We start from the raw sequence: 21,903 nt of genomic DNA on the forward strand, positions 1-21,903 counted from the left end.
TTTAAATTATGCTTTATTAGGTATCTCTTGGTAAATAAAAGATTAGAATAAGACCAAAATACTGCCATAAAAAAAAAAAAACGCCTTCTATTAGACTTTGATACAGACAAGTAGGCAGTTACCAGTTCTACTGGCACTTGGGCAATCAGAATGAATCCAGAAGAAATAAAATGGATTCATTGTTGTAGGAATAAATGCATTTTGTTTCCAACAAAGTTGAATATGATCTCCCTCCTGAGACTTTCCTGTTATCTTGATGAACTTAACTCAATGAGTTCTCTAAGAGGTCAGGAGAACAGGAAAGGGAACAATAAGTCAAGGAAAATAATAGTAGAGGAAACCTTATGTTCTGGTTTTTGGGGAGAGATTAATTCTTCTATAATCCCATTAGCTGTGTGTGTGTGTGTGTGCGCATTTAACTGTAGATAGTTTTTGACATCTATGAAATTTCACTATTACTGAGCACTGAACTTATTTCAAACTGTTCTAAAAACTAAGACAAGAAAACATTTGTCACACAAATTTGGATGCCTATTTGAAGGCTTTCAAAAAGCAAATGGTTAGTGTGTAGTTATTTGGTATATAGCAAACATTAAAGCAAACTGGAAAGCCAACCTTCTCTAAAAATGTTTACTCAGGGGCTTTCTGGAGGTGATTTTGAAATAAATTTATGAGGAATGCCATGCAGCTTCAAATCTAGCTCCTTCCGCAGAAAAGACTATCCTTTTATAATATGGAGAAAGTTGGATTTTTTGATATCTCAGCATGCCATCATTAATTGTGTTAGTTATGGGCTATATTGAAGGCAAACATAAACCAAATAATCAAGCAGTCACATTAGGACCATTGTGAATTCTAAAAATTTTCTGGAAGAATTTGAATTAAAATGAGGAACTGGGTTAGACTGCCAAATTTCATTTAAAAATGATATATTTAGATCATTTATATTTTTGAAGGTAAGCTTACTCACTCCTTCCATCTCTAAGCTACAGAAAGACTACCTGAAATAAAAAAAAAATAGAGTAGCATGATGGAAAAAGAACTTGACTGACAATCAAGAGCCAGTAAGTTCTAACTACATAAACATTGATTATTTTACTTATTCTGAGTCTCAGTTTCTTCACCCATAAAAAAAAAAAAATTAAAGATGGGTTTAGATTGCTTTAAAATTGAATTCCACTGTTATTACCTAGAGACAGTATGTGAAGACTCATATAATAGAGGCTCAACCAATATTTGTTGAATGAAATAAATGAATGTAGTCAGGATCCATCTGGACACATTTGAGTACATTGATACATCCTTACCTCTTGCTGTCTATGAGAAGAAATAGGGCTGGAGATAAATTAATTGGTAGTAAAAGCTAACACCAATGATAAAAGTATGAAAATAAAAGATACTATGCCCAAACTCCACGGCAAGCTTGGTGTGATTTATGCAATTGCCAGTACCAGCAGTCAAATCCAAAGAGGTGCAGAGCCTGAAATTTAGGTGATAAAAGAACTCACAGAAACCCAGTGGGCTGAATGTGGATTCAGAAAAGTTGCTTGGCAGGTCTTAGTTATCACTTTGGGATTAAAAAGAATATCCCCATAAGAAAGAACTGGTTTAAAATCTAAATCAGATGCCAGATGCCCTGATCGAGCTCTGAGAAGGACTCAAAATCCAGAGGTGATCTGAAACGAAAAATGGAGAATTAAGACCGAAGTCTGGGAAAATTATACCAGTAGTCCAAAGAACTAGAGAAAGATGTAACTCTACAATGCCTGGGGCTCCCCAAATCCTGGGATAAGTTACCAGCATTAAATAATTTCAAGCCGCAGTGCATGATGGTACTGATTGTCAAAAGACTTTGAAAATGGCTGAGAGGCAACAGGCATATTAAACTGAATAGCTACGATATACTGGGCATTTCTAATGTGGCTGTCACTGTACAAAGCTTTTAACATATATTTCATTTTAATTTTAAGTTTCACAGAAACTCTGTAAGTTGATTATCATCCCTATTTTCTCTGTGAAGGGTTTTGTTCACAGAGCAGTAAAACAACGTCATTAGGACATAGCTAGTAATTGACAAAATCAGAACGTAAATTCTAAGGCTCTCATTCTTAACCACTATGTTATATTCTCCAATGCTTCAGAGAACTTGGTAATGCGAAGACAGGGAAAATGTGGTAGGAACTGATAAAGAGCAGAGGTAATATGTCTTTGCCATAGAGATGCACTTAGAAACAGCCACTTCTTTTTCTTCCGTATCACTTACTATTCTATTCTGCCCTGGTTTCTGTTCTAATTGAAGCTGAAAAGCAATAAGCATAGAAAGAAGATAATATGTTTATAATACATATTAATAAAAACTAAATGGTATTGAGTTTCCTTCCCAGTCTTTGATTCTACATTGATGTGATTACTTGAAGGAGGACAGAATGATGAGGAGATTATGGGTTCTTGGAAGTTAGGAACCACTCATATTTGAAGGCATTATTATTGGAGGCATTTGAACACTGTGCAATATTTTGAAGATAACTAGGTTTTCATTAAATGTTGGTAAAACTAAATTATATTAATACATACAGAACAGACTTGGAAGGCCATATATATGGGTTTAATTCAAGTATTATAAGTCAGTTATTGCGAGAAATTCCTCTTTAAAGATACAAGAAAATTTACATGGAAACTCACTACATTTATTCATACTATTTATGTAGTTCATATATTCACAATCAACTCCTTATTTACTGAATTCATTTTCTTGCTGCCTCACATAAATAGTAGATATGTGTAACATAGCAAAATTAATTATACTAAATACCAACTTGACTTGGGATTGCCTAGCGTTTGATACATTTATAAAAAGAAGTAACATGATTTCTGTCTATAATGATGTGCTGCATATCCTACATCTAGCAAGTCTATTACAGAAAGTTTAAATGGTTTTCTTTAAAAGTATCATGAGAGGGGCACCTGGGTGACTCAATCAGTTAAGCAATCAACTTTGGCTTAGGTCATGATGTCATGATTTGTGAGTTTGAGCCCTGCATTGGGCTCTCTGCTGTCAGTGTAGAGTCTGCTTCAGATCCTCTGTCTCTCTCTCTCTCTCTCTCTCCCCCCTCACCCTCTCCCTCTCTCTCTCTCTCTCTCTGTCAAAAATAAACATTAAAAAAATAAAAAATAAAAATATGAGAAAAATACGATAATCTTTACTTAGAAAGAAAAACTATGTCTTTGTTAGTCCACATCCTAAGTAAACAACAATTAAAAAAACAATTTAATAATTTTAGGGAAAAGATAATATTATAGTAAGTTTTATTGGTATTCTACTGCTGTTGTAACAAATTACCACAAATGTAGTAGTAGTTTCAAACACTTACGTCAGAAGTCCGGTGTGGGTCTTAAGGGCTACAATTAAGAGGGTGGCAGAGGGGCACTTGGGTGGCTCAGCTAGTTAAAGCATCTGACTCTTGGTTTCTACTCTGGTCACGATCTCACAGTTCGCGAGTTTGAGCACCACCTCGGACTCTGCACTGACAGCATGGAGCCTGCTTCAGATTCTCTCTCTCTCTCTCTCTCTCTCTCTCTGCCCCCCCCCCACCTCATGCTCTCTGTCTCTCTCAAAATTAATAAATAAACTTTAAAAAAAAGAGGGTAGCAGAATTACGTTCATCCTGGAGGCTCTAGGGGAAAAATTATTTCCTTGTTCTCTCCAGCTTCACAGAGGCCACCTGCATTACTTGACTAGTGACCCCTTTCTGTATCTTCATGTACTTCACTCTGCTTCTGTTGTCATATATCCCTGCTTCTAACATTGCCTCCTTCTTATAAGGACATTTGTGATTACAGTCAATCTACTTGGGATAATCTAATATAATCTCCCTAACTCAAGATTGTTAATCTAATCACCTCTACAATGCCCCTTTTGTCATTTAAGGTAAATATTCACAGGTTCTAGGGATGAGGATATAGATTTTTGGGGTGGCATCATTATTGAGTCTGCCATATAAGAATTTAATTGTTAAAAAGTCTTTGGGCTTACAGAAGGGTTTTAAAAAATTATTAAGCAATTAAAAATGTTTACAGCATTCATAGGAACTGTGATATCCTACCATTTGAGAAGTTTCTCAAAAATAAAACTATTAAAATTTACATATATTTTCCCTTTACCACTTTATTATTTTTGTTTTAATTTAAGTGGGCTCCAGGCCAAGCACGAAGCCCAGTGTGGGACTTGACCTCATGACCCTAACATCAAGACCCAAGCTGAGATCAAGAGTCAGAGACTTAACAGACTGAGCCACCCAGGAGCATCAACACTTTAACATTTTAATGAGATATTGTGTTGAAATTTTAATATTTGAATGAAATACTTTCAAACCAATTGATTCAATTTTTCTAGCTTCATAAAATTAATGATTAAAATACAAAAAAAATAACTAGGCGCTTTTATAGTATTTTTGATTTTACATGTATTTAGAAAAATAATACCTGGACAACTAACTCCACAGGTAAAATACATCATGATGTTTGCTACAAACCCTTTTTAGCAATAAACACTTTGGAAAATAGCCTTACCTTCACATGTTTTCACTAGTTTTCTTCCCATATGCAGTATATTTTAAAAACAAAATGTTATATTCCGTGTCTTTTTTAATCCTACATGTTTATGCAATTCAATTAGAGCACCTTATAAAAATTTATTTGAATTAAGTTTAAGTGCACAAACTCTATAATTTTACTATTTCAAATAAAGCAAATGAACATACTTAAGCTAACCTCTCACAGTTTACTTATGTCTATATAACATTGTACTTCCTAAACCAAATCTTTTCCTAATTCTGGCATTGCAATTAATTCTTTAATACCCTCAATTTATCTTGGTCCCTTATAATCAGCATCTAAGCATACATTTACATATTATTAATCTACTATAACTATATACAAAGCTTACCTCGGTATTGATGCCATGTGACATTTGGCTTATTTGATGAAAGTTTACCTTTACGTTACTGTAGAATCATGCAATATGAATGCCAGTTTATTTAATTTCATTCAGCATACTTTGATTCTTAATAAATCCTAGAATCTCCAAAGAAATTTCTGTTTCACTAGCAATGTTATTAACAATATTAATTGCAGGCTTGTAGCTCTCCAAGTCACTGGCCTCCATCTTGACTGGACTGTGGTCACACCGACTTTCTATCCAGTATGAGAGCTGCCTGACCTCTTCCCCACCTGGCAGTCTTCATTGCTGCTGCTCTCCCTGCATTGGAAGTTCTTTCCCAGGCTCTTTGTCTGATTGTCCTATCCCCATTCTTCAGGTCTTTCAGAGAAGTCTGTTACCACACCTTACATAATAAGCTGATCCTTTCACTGCTCTCTATCATACAGTCGTCTTTATTTTCTTCTTGCATTTTATTGCTATCTTTGATGATTGTATGTACTGGTTCATGTGTTATTTATTTGCCTTATCCCCCAAGCCTGCCAGCTTCACAGGGCCGAAATCTATTTTTCCCCAACACCTAACATAAGGACGGACCCATATTGGGCACCAAAAACCTTCTGTTGGTAGAATTATTCTTGGTATAAGAACTTACTATCTTTTGAAAATTAAGAAATATAGTAACAATTTAGAGTGCTTTTACATGTATTAGCACTGATTATATCCAAACTCTAGAATAAGAATTGCAAAATTTAAGTATCTTCAGAAATATCCAAACTCTAGAACAAGAGTTACAAAATTTAAGTATCTTCAGAAGCCAGGAGACATTTTAAGTGATTATAGTGAACCACGTAAAATACAATAAATGCTGGATAATACAACAAATAGAGAAGAACAGACCCTATTTATGTTTAAAAAATTTTTAGCATTTATTATTTTTGAGAGACAGAGCATGACAGGGAGAGAGAGGGAGGCACAGAATAGGAAGCAAACTCCAGGCTCTGAGCTGTTGGCACAGAGCCCAACATGGGGCTCGAACTCATAGACCATGAGATCGTGACCTGAGCCAAAGTCCGACACTTAATCAACTGAGCCACCCAGCTGCCCCTTATTTAAGAGGGAGCAGCCCCCAGCCAGCTTCAGTCTATCATTGCCCAAGGAAATGCAGGTCCAGTATTGCTCCAGACTTTATGTTAAATCTGTCTTTCCGGGGTTTGAGAGGCTTATGGAATCCCTCTGCAGGCTGAAGCTGGCCCAGAGCCACTACAGGACAGGTTTGCACCCGATTTACGGAGGGATCTGGTCCTCCTGATCACATTTAGGCTCTTTTCCAGCCCCACTGTCTTTGTATGAAAACACCACCTTGATACTAGATGTCATGCAGTCTTAATGTCCCAACCTAGATCACTACAGGAATTACACCAGATGAAACATTTTTGGAACTTATTCATCTGAACATAATAGAGCCCTTAAGAGACTCTCCACCAGTTCTTGTTCTGTGGCTCACGGGATCTTATTTTTCTGGACCTGGTTGTTACCTGATTCTGGAACTGCTACTTTGTATCCCCCACCCCCCCCCCCCCCCCAATTTTTTTTAACTTAAACCAGTCGAAACTGTTTTTTTAAAGATTTGCAAGCATGTCTTATTAACATATCAGTTAATTGCCTTCAGAAATAGTTTTACTGTCTTTTCTGTGATCCACACTATAAGTATTAGGTCTCACAGGGATCACAGCATACACAGAGGTCATGATTTCCACCTGCCAATTGACAGGTTCATCTCCTGTCACTGTTATGTTCTGTATTTTATGAAAACACCAAACACTTTTGGTTTTACATTCACCATACAGTTTCTTATCTTACATTGTCCCATCTGCTAAAAACGACTGTTGGGGCGCCTGGGCGGCTCAGTAGGTTGAACGTCCGACTCCGGCTCAGGTCATGATCTCACAGTCTGTGAGTTTGAGCCCCGCATCAGGCTCTGTGCTGACAGCTCAGGGCCTGGAGCCCGCTTCAGATTCTGTGTCTCCTTCTCTCTCTGCCCCTACCCCACTCATGCCCTGTCTCTCTGGGTCAAAAATAAATAAATGTTAAAAAAAAATTAAAACAAACAAAGAAACAAACAACTGTCCTTCTCACTGGAGTCTACTCATTCTTTAAGACTCAGCTCAAGGGTCATTTCCTCTAGAAAACCTTCCTGGAAGATACCCATCCCCATCCCATACTAGCCGCTACGGGAAGGGCGTGCCTTCTCTGTACACTGCTAATGTGAAATGCTCCTTTGCTTTGCTGAACTAATGACATTGTAACTTTGGGGACCTTGAGCCGCACTGGACTAAATTCTTCAAGCGCAGAATCTTTTTTCAGAGCTTTCTATGCTAATATGCAGCAATGACAGGTATATCACAGATGTTGAGTGATGACAGATAAGTGGGAGGTCTTCAAAGCAAATGACATCATTTAGTTGAGAATAATTTCCATAAACATATGAGCAGATAGACAGAGGTATGAGAGAGTTTAGGATTAGGACCTCCAAGAAAGTACAGTCCATCTAAGTTTCTTGTTTTGTACCAACGAGGGCAATTTTTATAGGTATATAATACTTTAGGCATACAAGCAGAACTTAAATTAACTATCAGCACACAATTTATGGATTATCTGTTAGGTACAAGATATTGTGAAATAAAGAAAAACTATTTGAAAGAGAAAGAAATAAACTGGGGGGAGGGAGCAAAAGGAGAAAAACAAAGAAAGGAAGAATTTGGTTGCTTTTGTTACAAATATCATTCTAAAAAAGAGAATTTAGATAACTGCTCTTACAGATGGAATAATATTTACGGGACAATACTTGCTATGTTGCATGGAGGCATAGAGAAGAATAATGTGAAAAACAAATGAGTTGCTATTAGCATTCTTGAGGAATACAATCACCAATTTGGAAGAACTAAAATTCATATAATCTATATTTTTAACATAGATCTTCCCTCTGAACTAATAAGGTATTTTCTGTAGATAAGAGCTTCTTGAATTTACCATTAGAGCAATAAATAGAAGGAGCCATTTTGACTAAATTTTCTTTTTTCTTCAATCATTTAATACATATTTCTTGAATGTCTCCTATAGGTCAGAAACTCAAAAAGGTTGTGAAGCATTGTTATTCAAATTATATCTTGACATTTCTGTGATATCTTAAAAATTGAACATATGGGTTAATTTCAGCACATGAGTTTTAAAATTTTTTTAAAACTTTATTCATTTTTGAGAGCAGGAGAGAGAACATGCAAGTAAGAAAGGGGCAGAGAAAGAGAGAGAGGGAGAGACAGAAAATCCTAATTAGGCTCCATGCTTTCAGCATCAGAGCCCAATGTGGTGCAAGAACCCACAAATTTTGAGATATGACCTGAGCTGAAATCATGAGTCAGGTGCTTAACTGACTGAGCCACCTAGGTGCCCCTCCGCACATGATCTTTAAAATCTGTATTTTTTACATAATAAGAATCAAAGAATGCATATATTAAAAAGGAACTGATTTGACCATTAGTTGCAAAAATATATTTAGTTATTTATAATTAAAGAATTGGTCTGTTTCAAATGCTGAAGAAAAGTACAGCACTTTTTCTTACAGTAAAAGGTATGAAATTATTTGTAAATACTGATTTTCCAACAAGATACATTTTGCTTGTCTTTCCATAGACGATCACGAATAACTCTTCAGATGGCTAATGTGTACGGTGAGAAAGCCTGCAAGTGCTATAACATGATTGGTTTAATCAAACACTCATTTCTAATAGCTCTCCAAATCGTGTGCTTCCTCCTCCCCCCATTTCCTAAGAAAATCCACCATGAGAGAAGATTACTAGAATAACTAATAAGTGCTTTGTATTCCTAAAAGGAAGAGACAAAGAACTGAAGAGAAAAGCTGGCTTGTGAGAGAAGACAAGTACTTTGTGAGTGTAATGTGCGTGAAATTGTATGCCTTGGAAGAAAGACAAATTGTCAGCAGGATACAAAGTAAAGATTCTTTGTTCAGAAAAAATACTCTACTTAGGTGGTTAGTTGTTTTATTGTTTTCTCCCTAACACAAATCTTCCCTGTAAACCTGCTAAACAAGGGTAACTCTACTGGAAGATGCCACAATTTTCATCCCCAATCAGGCCAAAAGGGATGGAAGTGAGGCAAGAAGAGGGGTGGAGAGCAAAAGTGTGGCCCCGGTAAACGCAGAGGTTTAACCTCTGGAATATCTGGGTCATCTCCCGGGAGAAGAAAAAAAAATCACTAAGGAAGAAAAACCTCAAAAGAAAATGCAAAAGCTGTAAAAGTCACACTGGAACTAAGGTGTGACAAGAACAGAGAAAAGTATTGATTTCATCTGTTCCAAATTTGGTGACAAACAGGGTATCTGTGAGCCGAAATAAGAAAATACAGACTGGAGGGAGAAATTGAGATTTAGAAAAAATTAAATATAACTTTAGTGATTCAGAAAAGTTGACAAGACACTTAAGAAAGTGGCCTCACAAAATTGTTTATAATCACTATTTTTTTCTCATTTTCTTTCCCATCAGCATCTAAGAAAAAAAAAAAAAAAAAAAGAAAGAAAGAAAGAAAAAAAAAGAAAAAAAGTCATACCATTTGATTCAGGTTAAGGTTCTTCTAGAACTGTCATTGTTTAACCATATACCTATTTACTGACTCCTAAAACTGTGCAAAATTTATTGCAAGCTCACTTTAGATATTTTAACTCCACGTTTCTTGTGTGATACAAAGAATTTTGCTGAATTTTTATCTATATTACCTGTAATATGCTTATATATCATTAATATTTGTACGCTTTCCCACATATTTTTTCCTATATTTCTTTCTATATTTTCATTCTTTCTATGTTTTTCCATGGGGAAATATCATCTTAAAAATCAGTATTACCATGGGAACACACACACAGGACATATATAAAAAAAGAAAATACCAATACTAACATTTTTCCCATGGGTTAATATTAAGAAAACATTCATAAATACCAAATGCATCACTTATATACAGTTAAGGTTTTTGTCTTAAATTAAAAATGAAAATGGATATTAATGAATTGTATAACAAATAGAACCTACCATAATTTGTTTATTCAGTTGTTCAAGTAGAAAGTTTTAAAATACGAATAATGAATCCTACATCTGAAGTTTACCTTCTAATCATACATTAGGGATATTTCAATAAGCATATTAAGTACTAGGATTTCTCTTATCATACAAGTGGTTTAAATAACTTCTTCTTAAGGTTCTACTTAGATAAGAGCCTCATTCCAAATTGTGGGTGGCATTTTAACAGCACAAACTAGTTTTTGCCATTATGCTTTGTTAGGTGTTTGAGGAAATGGAAGTTTGCAGTGATTCAGCGGCTTGAAGAAAGGCATTAAAACCTCTTAAAAGTAAGTAGCAAAAGAACTAACAAAAAAACTCTAGGCTCTTGAAGCATTTGTTTTCATCGTGTGCCACTGCTGTACTGATAACAATTATAATGGTTAAATACTGAATGAGATTAAATAACTCATGAACCTATCAATGGGAAACTCTATGGGGAGAACCAAAGCTGAGTCCTTAAGAACAGGTACTTGAGACAGGCTCCACTCTTGGCTCAGTCATTATCCAGCTATTCTTTGTTTTACATGAAACGTTAGCTTATCCTATTGTGCTTCAGTTTCTTCTTCAGAATAGCAATACTCATACCAAACAGGGAGGAGGATATTGTGAGAACTTAATAAAATAATGTATGTAAACATTTAACCCATGTGGTAAATGAGATGTAGTAAGTGCCAAAAAATGGTAGCTATTTTAAGTAAGTGATTTTTTTTTTTTTACAACATTGAAAAAGTCTGTGTATTTTAGGCTACAGATAAGAAAAAAGAGCTTAGGGTTGGTCTAAATCACAATCAGGGAATAGGTCTACAAGGTGAGATCCAGAAAATTTTAATAGCTTCTCAGCTGAAGGACTAATGCTTTTTGTTAAGTAACCAGACCATATTCTCTGATCTGACCACGCTCCCTGATCTCTGGTCGTTTTTCTACTAAATAAACCTCCCTTTCAAATAAGTCACTATACTTTATTCCACGGTTTATATATTCTTTTGCATTTTTTCCTATGAAATCATTTTAAATTTACTAAGTGAATTCCCATTTGTACATTGCACTTTTAACTGAAGATAATTTAAACAAACAATCATGCTACACCGTATAAATCAAACCAGTATATAAACTGGCGAGTGGCTGCACCTAAGTTTATAATTCTTATTTAATGAAACAATCAGAAAAATATCTTAATATAATGCACATCCTTACTAGACAACCAGTAAATTTTTAGGATTATCAGAAACCTGTATAGAGAGGATATTCAGGAATCAAATTGTTTATCTCTGAAGATTTATAAGAGAGAAGGGAAATGTGTAGTAAACCACACTCCTTCTATGCAAAAGCATATGAACAAATTCTTATTTATATTGAAATGATTTAAGTAATGATTTTTCAAGATAAGTTTGGCAGAGGATTTTGGAGGAACTATCCTCAAAGAAATTCTGAAGAAATACAGAAAATTGAAGAGACAGCCGTGAAATTCTTTAATATTTAAAAATTGTGAAAAAATCTAGCTTGACAGTTTCTACTTCAGCTTTCACGTTTCAAAAATATGATTGAAAGTTTCCTCAAACTGTCTTTAAAAATGAGGTATTCCTTATGGTATATTTTTATAAAATGCCTTTGGAAACAGCTATTCTATATAATTCACAAAGATCTTACTATATAATCCAAATATAATTGTCAAAGTTCCAAAAAGGACTACAAATGTTCTTTTTTAAAATTTCCCTAATGAACAAGAAGTGGTCAGGAAGAGCTTTATACTTTCATAGAAGGGTCCCTAGAGATAACAATATATACAAAGCATAAATTCAGTTGAGATTTCAACAAAACCTATGCACTCATGCTGTTTTCATAACAAGGAAAATTAGCTTATAAAACATCACTAGATAAACTTTCTCTAATCAATCACACTAAAAATAAAGCAAAAATGAAATTCTCTCTTGATTGCTTTCATTATTATTTTAAAATTTCAATTCATTTCTTGCTGGCCAATTTGCTCTCTATTATTGGATTATGCACACTTACAGCTTAGGAGTAATGTGTTGCTTCTTAAATGAGCAGAAATGCGGCAAGCTGACAACTATCTCTTAGCACAACAAACTTGTTGATCCTCAGGTACTTTCCTTCTGAGATGTCAAAGGAAGTTGGAACCTGGGATTTACTTGTGATCCCAGGTGTTTTGAACTTTGTGGATGAACTGATTATCTAATATGAGAATGTAGGATTTCCTAGGCGATCTTTACTAAAGAATCCCATGAACAATTAACTGCCAGATCAAAAATATTTTTATGAAATGGTGATTCTTCCTTTGGGTGGAAAGTCAGAAAAAAATGTTCCAGTTTTGATTGTTTGATCCTTCATTACTCCTGAAGAAAAAAAATGATGTTGTTGGCATATACCATATCTGACTTAAAAGCTGCAAAGACAAACTTCTTGAGGCTGCAAAAGATAAATTCTGAAGAGTGCTTTAGCTTATGTAACTTTTGTAATATCTTTTCAGTTTATTCCTTCTGGATGAATATATTTCTAGTCCTCCAAATGTTGACAGCACTTATAGATTAGATAATACAACTTCTACAAAGTTCAAAATTTATCAATTTCTATACCACTAATGTAAGTATAATAATATATATTATATCATATAGACAGCCATATATTATATTATATATATAATACTTATATAATATGCAAGATATTATTCATTTTCATTGCTTGTTTGCTTAGACCTAGAGGGAGGCAGTCTCCTTTTTTTTCTCTTAACACTTTTCTAAACGTTTTATATTCTTGCATTAAGAAAAGTTTTAGAATAAGTATGGATATACAGAAATGTATAGTCAAAATGAATACTTCAGGATCATTCAGGCAACGTCTAATTCTTCCAATGGTGGGAGGATTTATGATCCTGAAAACTTAAGTCTTTAAAAAAATGTATGTAATACTTCTTACACTTTCATAGAGAATATTTGGTCAATGCACGCAAAACAATGCTTAATGTCTTTTCACAAGAAAAGTACAGGAATATACATACTGTAAGGGACACATTCATACTGCACTTCAAGGTATTTATAGGTTCCTGGACACGGGTCTGGAAAAACATCAGGACCTGCCACCACTGCGCACTGTGTTCTGTTATTGCACCTGAAATCAAAAAAATAAAAAAGAAGAAATAATAAACTTATGGGAAGTGAAATCATGATTAATACCAGTGCTGAATTTATTTTGCTTCTTGTTATAAAAATTTAAGTATGGTTTTGCTCAATTTAGAGTTTTAGACTTTGGAAGGAAATATCTGTAGTCTACTCAAGAAAAAAAAAACAAACCTAGAAATAAAAATCAACTCATTCAGTTTACTCATACTAACGAATTTGATTTTTTAGTGAACACGGTGCAACATTGAGTTAGAAATTAAATACTGCTTAAGCAACACTAACCGGTTCTTAGGACGGCACCAACGTGAATACAAATAACTGTTTGGTAGGAATCACTCATTGTCATTGTTAAAAAAAAATTGAAAAAATATAACCACAGAGTTTTATCAGAAATTTGTAAAATGCATTCAATGATTATCATGACATCCATTTTAAAGGCAGTCAAAATATAATGTGGAAATGCTTTGGCCAAAGCTAAATCAATAAAAATTTAATATTTGAGTATTAAAATCTCTTAAAATTTAATTTATATCAATTAATATATTACTAACACCATAAGTAAAGCCATTTCTATGAACTGATTCTCATGTTCCTTGTGTTTGGCCAAATAATTACACTAACCTCACAGACGGCTGTTCACAAATACCAATATCCTATAACTTAAAACAACTTTGAATCCCCAAAGAGAATAATCAAAAACCACTACTAAAATAGAAATATACACTAGGCATCCTTTGTGGCAACTTGGCTAAACAAATCTGGGCTACCCAGATTTAATCATGGGTACGTATACATATAATGAAATTGATTCTTTGATTTGGAGTGGCTTTGCTAAAGTAAATTTTACTCAGAAATTGTCTACGTTCAATAATTTATTGATAGGTACATTTTTCTATAGAAAAATAATGTTTTCCAACTATTATATCGTCACTAAGTGTACAGGATGAGGCATTCTACAGTTATCCTGTCTTATGTTCTTGTTTATTCATCTCAGAAATATACTACCTCATGGCTAGAATTTTCTGTTATATCTACTTGAAGATATGCTTTATTCTATGAAATGACCAATACTTCTGAATCATTGTTTGCATACTGGCGGAATAAGGGAGCACCGAAGGAACAACTCATTCTGATTTACTGTGAAAATACCTTGGGTTTGCTTGAGGCTACCATTTGTTGGCCTTAATGAGGATTTTTCTTAGTACCTAAATTAAAATTGATTCATTAGTGAATGTTGTAAGGTGAAAAATATATTCTGTGCTTTCAGTGGAAGATTAATAAAAGCCAATATTCTATACTTTTTATGCAATTTAGCATGATAGTTAATCCTGAGGAACAACATGTCCCTAATGCTCTCTTGTGTAGATTTAATGTCTAAGGATGATTACCAGAGAACTTGTAATAACGGTAATGTAAATGTGGCTGGCCTCACACTTAAGAGGCAAGGAGACACCTTGCCATTTTAGTGTACTCAGACTTTAAAAAATTGGAGTACTTCCCTTTTACAAAGAAAATCTTTTGGAAGGAGATGTCTCAAAGTCAAAATACATGTTTCTTTGCAGTTAAGGCATACAATTTTCATATCACACCTGGAAAAAAACTCATAAATCTATCTCAGATGTTTATAAAAGGAGCAGCTATATAAACTTAGTTATTTCTGTAATTTGTTAAAGAAAGTTATCATCGGGATTGCATTTGAAGTAGTAATAGTTAATAATGAAAGAAGTATACATCATAAAATTCAATGAGATGTAAATATTTTGTAAATGTAGTATTTCTGATCTGCAGTTATTAAATCATCAGCTTTCTTGGTCTACTCTTGTTTTACATCCTATTATCAACCTTTCATTCTGATTTCTACACCTGATATAATAAAATTCATTTAGAAGTTGTGTCTATTCTTCTAATTCTCAGATACAGAAGGGCAACTACATGTTTTATTATTTAATCAATGTTTTATATCAAAAGACAGATTACTACTCTATTCCCTACTACTTTATGCCCTATTTATGAGTAGGGCATAAAAGTTAAAATTTATAACTATGGAAGTGTTTGTTGCACAGAAAGTGGTCTTGAATAAGAGATTTCACATGGTTATGTTTGAAGAGTCTCAATTAAAAAATATAATATGAACACTATTCTAATCCACCTATCCACTTATCTATCTAGACATGCACACCAAACAGTATTCATACTAGTTATTATTTAAGTTATAAAAATATAATTTATGTATGCATATTTAAGAAAATTAAAATAAGTGACCATTTGCTGTAAAAATAAGCCAAGTAAGCCTTCTAATTAATGAGATAGTGTATTGAGGAGGTATATAAATAAAAACATGCTATAGCAATAATATATTTGCAGTCATTATCATCATTGTTCTGGATCAAACAACAAGGCTTTACAACATTAACTTTTCAAAATAATTACATACTTTATTAGTATTTATTAGTATATTATATTGCATTATATTAAATGTTCTTTATAAGTTAAGATTCTTAAAAATCAGGGAGACAGGTAGACAATCTCTAGAATATTATTTTTGTATAAGATACATTATAACATTGATTGCTTAAAGACCAACTACACTTCAAAAACAGAAATTTAATGGTTCTGTCTTCTGTTTTAAAATATTTTTTAATGTTTATTTATTTATGAGAGAGAGAGAAAGGCGCACACACACACACACACACACACACACACACACACAGAGTGCAGATGGGGGAGGGGCAGAGAGAGAGAGGGAGACACAGAATCTGAGGCAGGCTCCAGGCTCAGAGCTGTCAGCTCAGAGCCCGACATGGGGCTCAAACCCACAAACCATGAGATCGTGACCTAAGCTGAAGTCGGAGCCTTAACCAACTGAGCCATCCAGGTGCCCCCGTCCTCTCTTTTTGTATGACATCAGTTACTATAAATTAAAATGAAATTAATTATACCTTTGATTAAAGATTATTGAACAATGAATAGTTTACACCAGTGAGAGTACTTTTATAGTTATAAAAAATAAAGTAAATTCATTCTAAAATATTAAAGATGATAAATGTGAAATAATCAAATGTTCTCATGTGCTTTAAACTCAGATTTTTTCATTGTTTACTTTTAATATAAATATAAATTAAAAAACGATTTTCAGTATTCCTGATATTAAAGATACTTCTATAACCCACAATAAAGGATGAGAAAAGACTGCCATAATATGGTTAAAGCATCCTAATCCACTAATATTCACAGAGAAAACATCATAATCTTAGAAAGTATTAAGGCTTATTTACAGTGATAAAAGTTTAAATATTTTTTCATCAGAAAGTCTATGCGGTTAAAAAAAAAATCCACTCCAACAATAGTTTTGAGGATAAATGGCTGGAGGGGGTCAAAAGTTATACACTTCCAGTCATAAAATAATTAAGTCATGGGATACAGGGTACAGTTCTGGGACTCTAGTTAATAATCCTATACTGTACATTTGAAAGTTGCTAAGAGAAGACAGTAAAGTATAAGCAGATGGCACTGACAGAATTCTCAGAATCCCTCGGAGTTTCACTTTTCACATACATAACATGGAGCCAGTTATTTAATTGCTGCACAAAGTTGCTATACTTATAAAAATTCATTAGGAAAAAGTGTGAAGTACCATATATATGCACAAAGTATACTTTTGGTTGTCATAGCACAACTATTATCATGACTAACATTAGCCATTTGTTTCAGGATAGGTTAATAATACTTCATTCCAAAACACTGGGTCTTTTGAGAGGAACTTAGAGTACAAGTGAGATAGCACACAAAAAAGCAGATAAACTATTTGGGTTTAGAGTAGAAACAGGAGAAAAGTAGATTCCCATTTAAAAAAATCAAAACTGTAAGCCAGATCATTAGTTATACATAAATTACTTTACCTAGGACATACTAAGTCCAAAATGTAGAGTAACAACGCCCTATATCTGTGTAACCTTTCAAACTTGGAAAGCATAGTCACACAAATCCTACTTGTCACTTCTTTTATCAGATGAATATTATTACCTCCAATTTCACAGAGGAGGGAATAGGTTTGAAAATGTTAAATGACTTTTCAGATTCTCAGAATTCAAATCATGGTCACTGGACTGCTGAACAGTGACCCGAAGACCATGGGACTGCTGTCTTCTGAGACTGTGAGTCATGCATTTCATGGTCACTTTGAGAAACTGACTTAATTCATTGATAGGTTCTCAGGAGTACTTGTGATGATCCGATGAGGTACAGACCAGGCGTAAAATATCTAAGTGGGCCAGGATTCCTTTGGTCGTGATGTGCATCAGGTATTCCAAGGAGATCCCGAATTCAAATTAACATTACACAACCAGGCCCCTGCAATCCAAGTTGGTATGTAGCGACTGGAAAGATCAATCTCTGAGCATAGGAGGAACAAAGGATGAATGAATATTTATTCAGACGTTTCCAAAAGAAAAGAACAAAATCATGTCCTTTTAATTCAACCCACATATAAACCTTCAAGGTGCCATCTACTGATCAGGTTTATTTAGTAAATGTTATTTAATATGTTGGATGCTGTTATTAGCAGTAATCTTAAAGCAATATTGTTTAATTTAAAATAGTGTGTTATGATGACTGCCAGGGAAGACATACATAATTCCAGGGCTAGCAACAGGATACAAAATCATCACAGTTTACTAATTCATTCAGATCATTCACAGTTTACTAATTCATTCAGATATGGTTAAGAACAGTACAGGAACAAAATTAGTTAAGTGTGATATGAAGAAGTCATCTTTGGGGAAAAAAAATTCCTCTATTTGCTACAACCTAGGGCAGCATATAGTGAAAATGATATTGCTGAGTTTATGTGCATATCACCTATTCAGATAAGGTCTAATTATATGTAAAATAAATTAATTAGCCTATTTTCTGTTAAATACAATAAATTTATCTTTATTTTAACTTCGATACCCCAGATAAAAATTAGCAGCTATTCGGGTGCCTGGGTGGCTCAGTTGGTTAAGCAACCAACTTCGGCTCAGGTCATGATTTCACGGGTTGGTGAGTTCGAGCCCCGCATCAGGCTCTGTACTGACAGCTCAAAACCTGGAGCCTGCTTTGGATTCTGTGTCTTCCTCTCTCTCTCTCTCTCTGCCCCTTCCCCACTTTCTCTCTCTCTCTCTCTCTGTTCATCTCTCTCTCTGTCTCTCTTTCTCTCTCTCAAAAATAAATAAACATTAAAAAATTTTTTTAAGTAAAAAAAATCAGTGGCTATTGTCTCGTGTTTGGTTACAACATATTTATAGGTTAAGCATATAAACATGATCCTTAACTATATTTCTTAAAACTTCTAATATAACAGATACAAGGATGGTATTAGTTGCTTCTACAGCTCTAGTAATTGAAGTAAAATTTTGTATTTATGTACTGGGGGTTTAATCCACTGGTGTTCTCCATTAATAATCACTTCAACCACATATTCTTATTACACTCTAAAATCAGTGTGTACAGGGGTGCCTTGGTGGCTCAGTCGGTTGAGCGGCCAACTTCGGCTTAGGTCATGATCTCATGGTCTGTGAGTTCAAGCCCCACGTCGTCGGGCTCTGTGCTGACAGCTCAGAGCCTGGAGCCTGCTTCAGATTCTGTGTCTCCCTCTCTCTCTGCCCCTCCCCTGCTCATGCTCTGTCTCTCTCTGTCTCAAAAATAAATAAAAACACTAAAAAAAATTTTAAACCAGTGTGTGCAAACAAGCCATTCCCGGGAATGTTAAGAAACTTTTCACATGATGCCTCACCCATGTAAGTGTTAAATGTGTAAAACTCCACTGAAAATCACTGCAATGATAAGCTATGATAGTGGAAAAATAAGTGCTTTGTGTCTTTTTGTTAGCAAAATTAGTCATTTGAATTTACATTATCGCTTTTCAAACGGCATTTATATAAAAGCATGTATGTGAAGAAACACACATACACTTAGGACCCAAGTATTTCCCAGTATCTAAAATATGGCAGATCAGTGTTTGAATCATATAAGACACTATTCTCTAAGAGGAAAATATTTTAGAGATAGGTTTACACCAAAAACAAAACAAAACACCACCATCATAATACTTTAATGTTTAAAATCTGAAAACAGTTTAAGTAATCAAGTAACTCAATTTTTTAAATGCTCATGATAGGATGTACCAATATAAAAATGCACAGATTAATGTGTGAGCATCAACAATATTTTGCTCAATGTCAATCAACAGAACAACTCTTACACATTCTTTATTTTCCACTGCCTGTCACTCAGGGACCTGCTGATCTGGCATTCATTTTGAACTTAGAGGCCTGGAAATGAGAAGGCAACTATTTCATGGCAGAATATGAATATATACATGTCATAAAGAAATCATCTAGATCTCAAATGGTAAGAGAACTAAGTAGTCTGAGAGAAAGAAATCAATCATTATTATTTAAAAAAAATAATTAATTCTGGGGTGCCTGGATGGCTCAGTTGGTTAAGCATCATCCAACTCTTGATTTAGGATCAGGTCCTGGTCTCACTGTTTGTGGGTTCAAGCCCCACATCAGGCCATGCACTAGCAGTGTGGAGCCTGCTTGGGATCCTCTCTCTCTCCCTCTCTTTCTCTGCCTCTGTCTCTTTTCTCTCTCTCTCTCAAAATAAATAAAAAAATTAATTCTTACATTGTAGCCATACACTTAAGCATTTACAAAACAGTTTGGCAATGCTGTCTACTTTTTTTTATATGTTACAATTTCTTTTTAAAAAAATTTTTTTTAATGTTTACTTAATGTTGAGAGAGATAGAGGTAGAGACAGAGTGTGAACAGGAGTGGGCGGAGATAGGCAGACACAGAATCCCAAGCAGGCTCCAGGCTCTGAGCTGTCAGCACAGAGCTGGATGCCAGGCTCAAACCCAAGAAATGAGAGATCACGACCTGAATCGAAGTTGGATACTTAACCGACTGAGCCACCCAGGCACCCCTTATGTATTACAATTTCATTTAATTTTTATATATTTAAATATTATATGTATCTCATGTTGCCTATTTTGTATTTTATTTATATTTTTATAATAATTTGAATCAGTTATTTTTCACCCCATTTTTCACATGAGAAAACTGAAGCCCAGCAGGCTTAGATAACTTATCTAAAATCCTGCAACTAGAAGTGACAAACAGAAGGCAAATGCACCTCTTCCCACAACAAGGAACTGTGCCTTTGAACTTCTATGTCAGCTCTTTGGGTTGGTCTCATTCTCACAACTAGGGTATGACCAGAAGCCGAGTTAAGTGGCAATTTAAGAAGTAAGGAAAGTGATAAGGCCCCTAATTTGGTGTTTTCATTTTTGAGGAATTTATTCTAAATTATAAACTAAAAATAATGCAAGATCTCATAGAACACAAGTTGACATTGTATGCACTTCGCAAGGTAACTGCCTAACCTCAAGTCTCTCATTTTCTACATTCCTTTACATCGAATTTCACAAACATTCCTTTATATTAGAAAAAGGTAATCTGACACAGGCAAGTGAAAACAAGACCAAAGTGATTAGTGAGGAGCATAGAAACTAGGATACTGTATTAGTCTTCTTGTTGCTTCTGGGATAATCTATAACAAATTTAGTGACTTAAAAACAATGCAAATCTATTCTCTTGTAGGTCTGCAGATCAGAAGTCCAAAATGAGTCTTATATGTTTAAAATCAAGCTGTTGGCAAGGTTGGTGCCCTATGGAGGTTCTGAAGAGAATCCGTTTCCTTGTTTTTTTCCAGTTTCTAGAAAGAACCTGTTTCCTTGTTTTTTTTTTTTTTTTTTTTTTTTCTAGTTTCTAGAGGCTGTCCCCTCTTTGTTTGGCTTGGGCCCCACATCACATTACCTTTTCTCACTTTGACATGACATGATCTTCCTCCCTCTTTGACCTTTTGGCTTCCCTATAAAGACCCTTGTGATTACATTTAAGATAATCTGCCTATTTCAAGAGCTTATGGAAACTTATGGAAAGTTCCTTTATCCACATAAAGAAATATTCTTAAATTATAAGGATTAGAATGCCAGTTCAGCATATTGCCTGCCAGCACTTAAGTAAAAAGACATATTGAAAACTCTCTCCTGAGGTGATCACCTTCAAGAAGTCTTACATAATAAGATGCATGTCACTGCAGTAGAGCATGGCTAAGTTAGTGTTCATTGTCTCCATAAGGAACAGTTTTATTTATTAAAAGAATGAATAGGCCTCCACTTACATATATTTTCTCCCAATACAAATAAATGTTTTTAGTATAATTTGGCTAAAAGACATCATATTATACATTTGTTTTCTTTGATCACCAAGAAATTCTCAGTGCATAAATCTTGTTGCAATAGATGTGGGAAACTAACCTATATTACTTGACAAAGGCAAACTTTTAAAGCATTTTACAGAAATTGGAATGTAGTTTGACTTTGGACCTATATAAAACCTTATAAAGTATGAAGTATCAAAAAACACTAAGAAATTATTAATGAAGCCCATTGGTTCATATTAAACTGAATTTATGTTTCTGTGTTACTATGCCATTCTATCAACAAATTAAAAAATGACTATTTCATGTTTATGGACTGAAATAATTTTATTTTGACAAAACCCAATTTAAAATAATAATTCTCTACTACACTAAAAAGATATTGCTTTCTTATGCTCTAAACTTTACCAGTAGCAATTTAAAAAATA

The 21,903-nt window shown here is 34.3% G+C and overlaps 1 protein-coding gene across 36 annotated transcripts in view; it reads right to left on the minus strand.

Moving 5' to 3' along the window:
- Positions 1–21,903, minus strand: part of ADGRL3 (adhesion G protein-coupled receptor L3) — an 842,607-nt gene that overhangs the window by 331,099 nt on the left and 489,605 nt on the right. For all 36 annotated transcript variants that reach the window (XM_040482516.1, XM_040482575.1, XM_040482534.1 and 33 more), the window contains one exon: positions 13,088–13,197. In XM_040482516.1, the coding sequence (XP_040338450.1) occupies positions 13,088–13,197 (110 nt within the window). The remainder of the gene's footprint in view (positions 1–13,087; positions 13,198–21,903) is intronic.

The sequence above is a fragment of the Herpailurus yagouaroundi genome, unplaced genomic scaffold (genome assembly GCF_014898765.1).
Source record: "Herpailurus yagouaroundi ecotype Mexico unplaced genomic scaffold, PumYag 28, whole genome shotgun sequence".
NCBI lineage: Eukaryota > Metazoa > Chordata > Mammalia > Carnivora > Felidae > Herpailurus > Herpailurus yagouaroundi.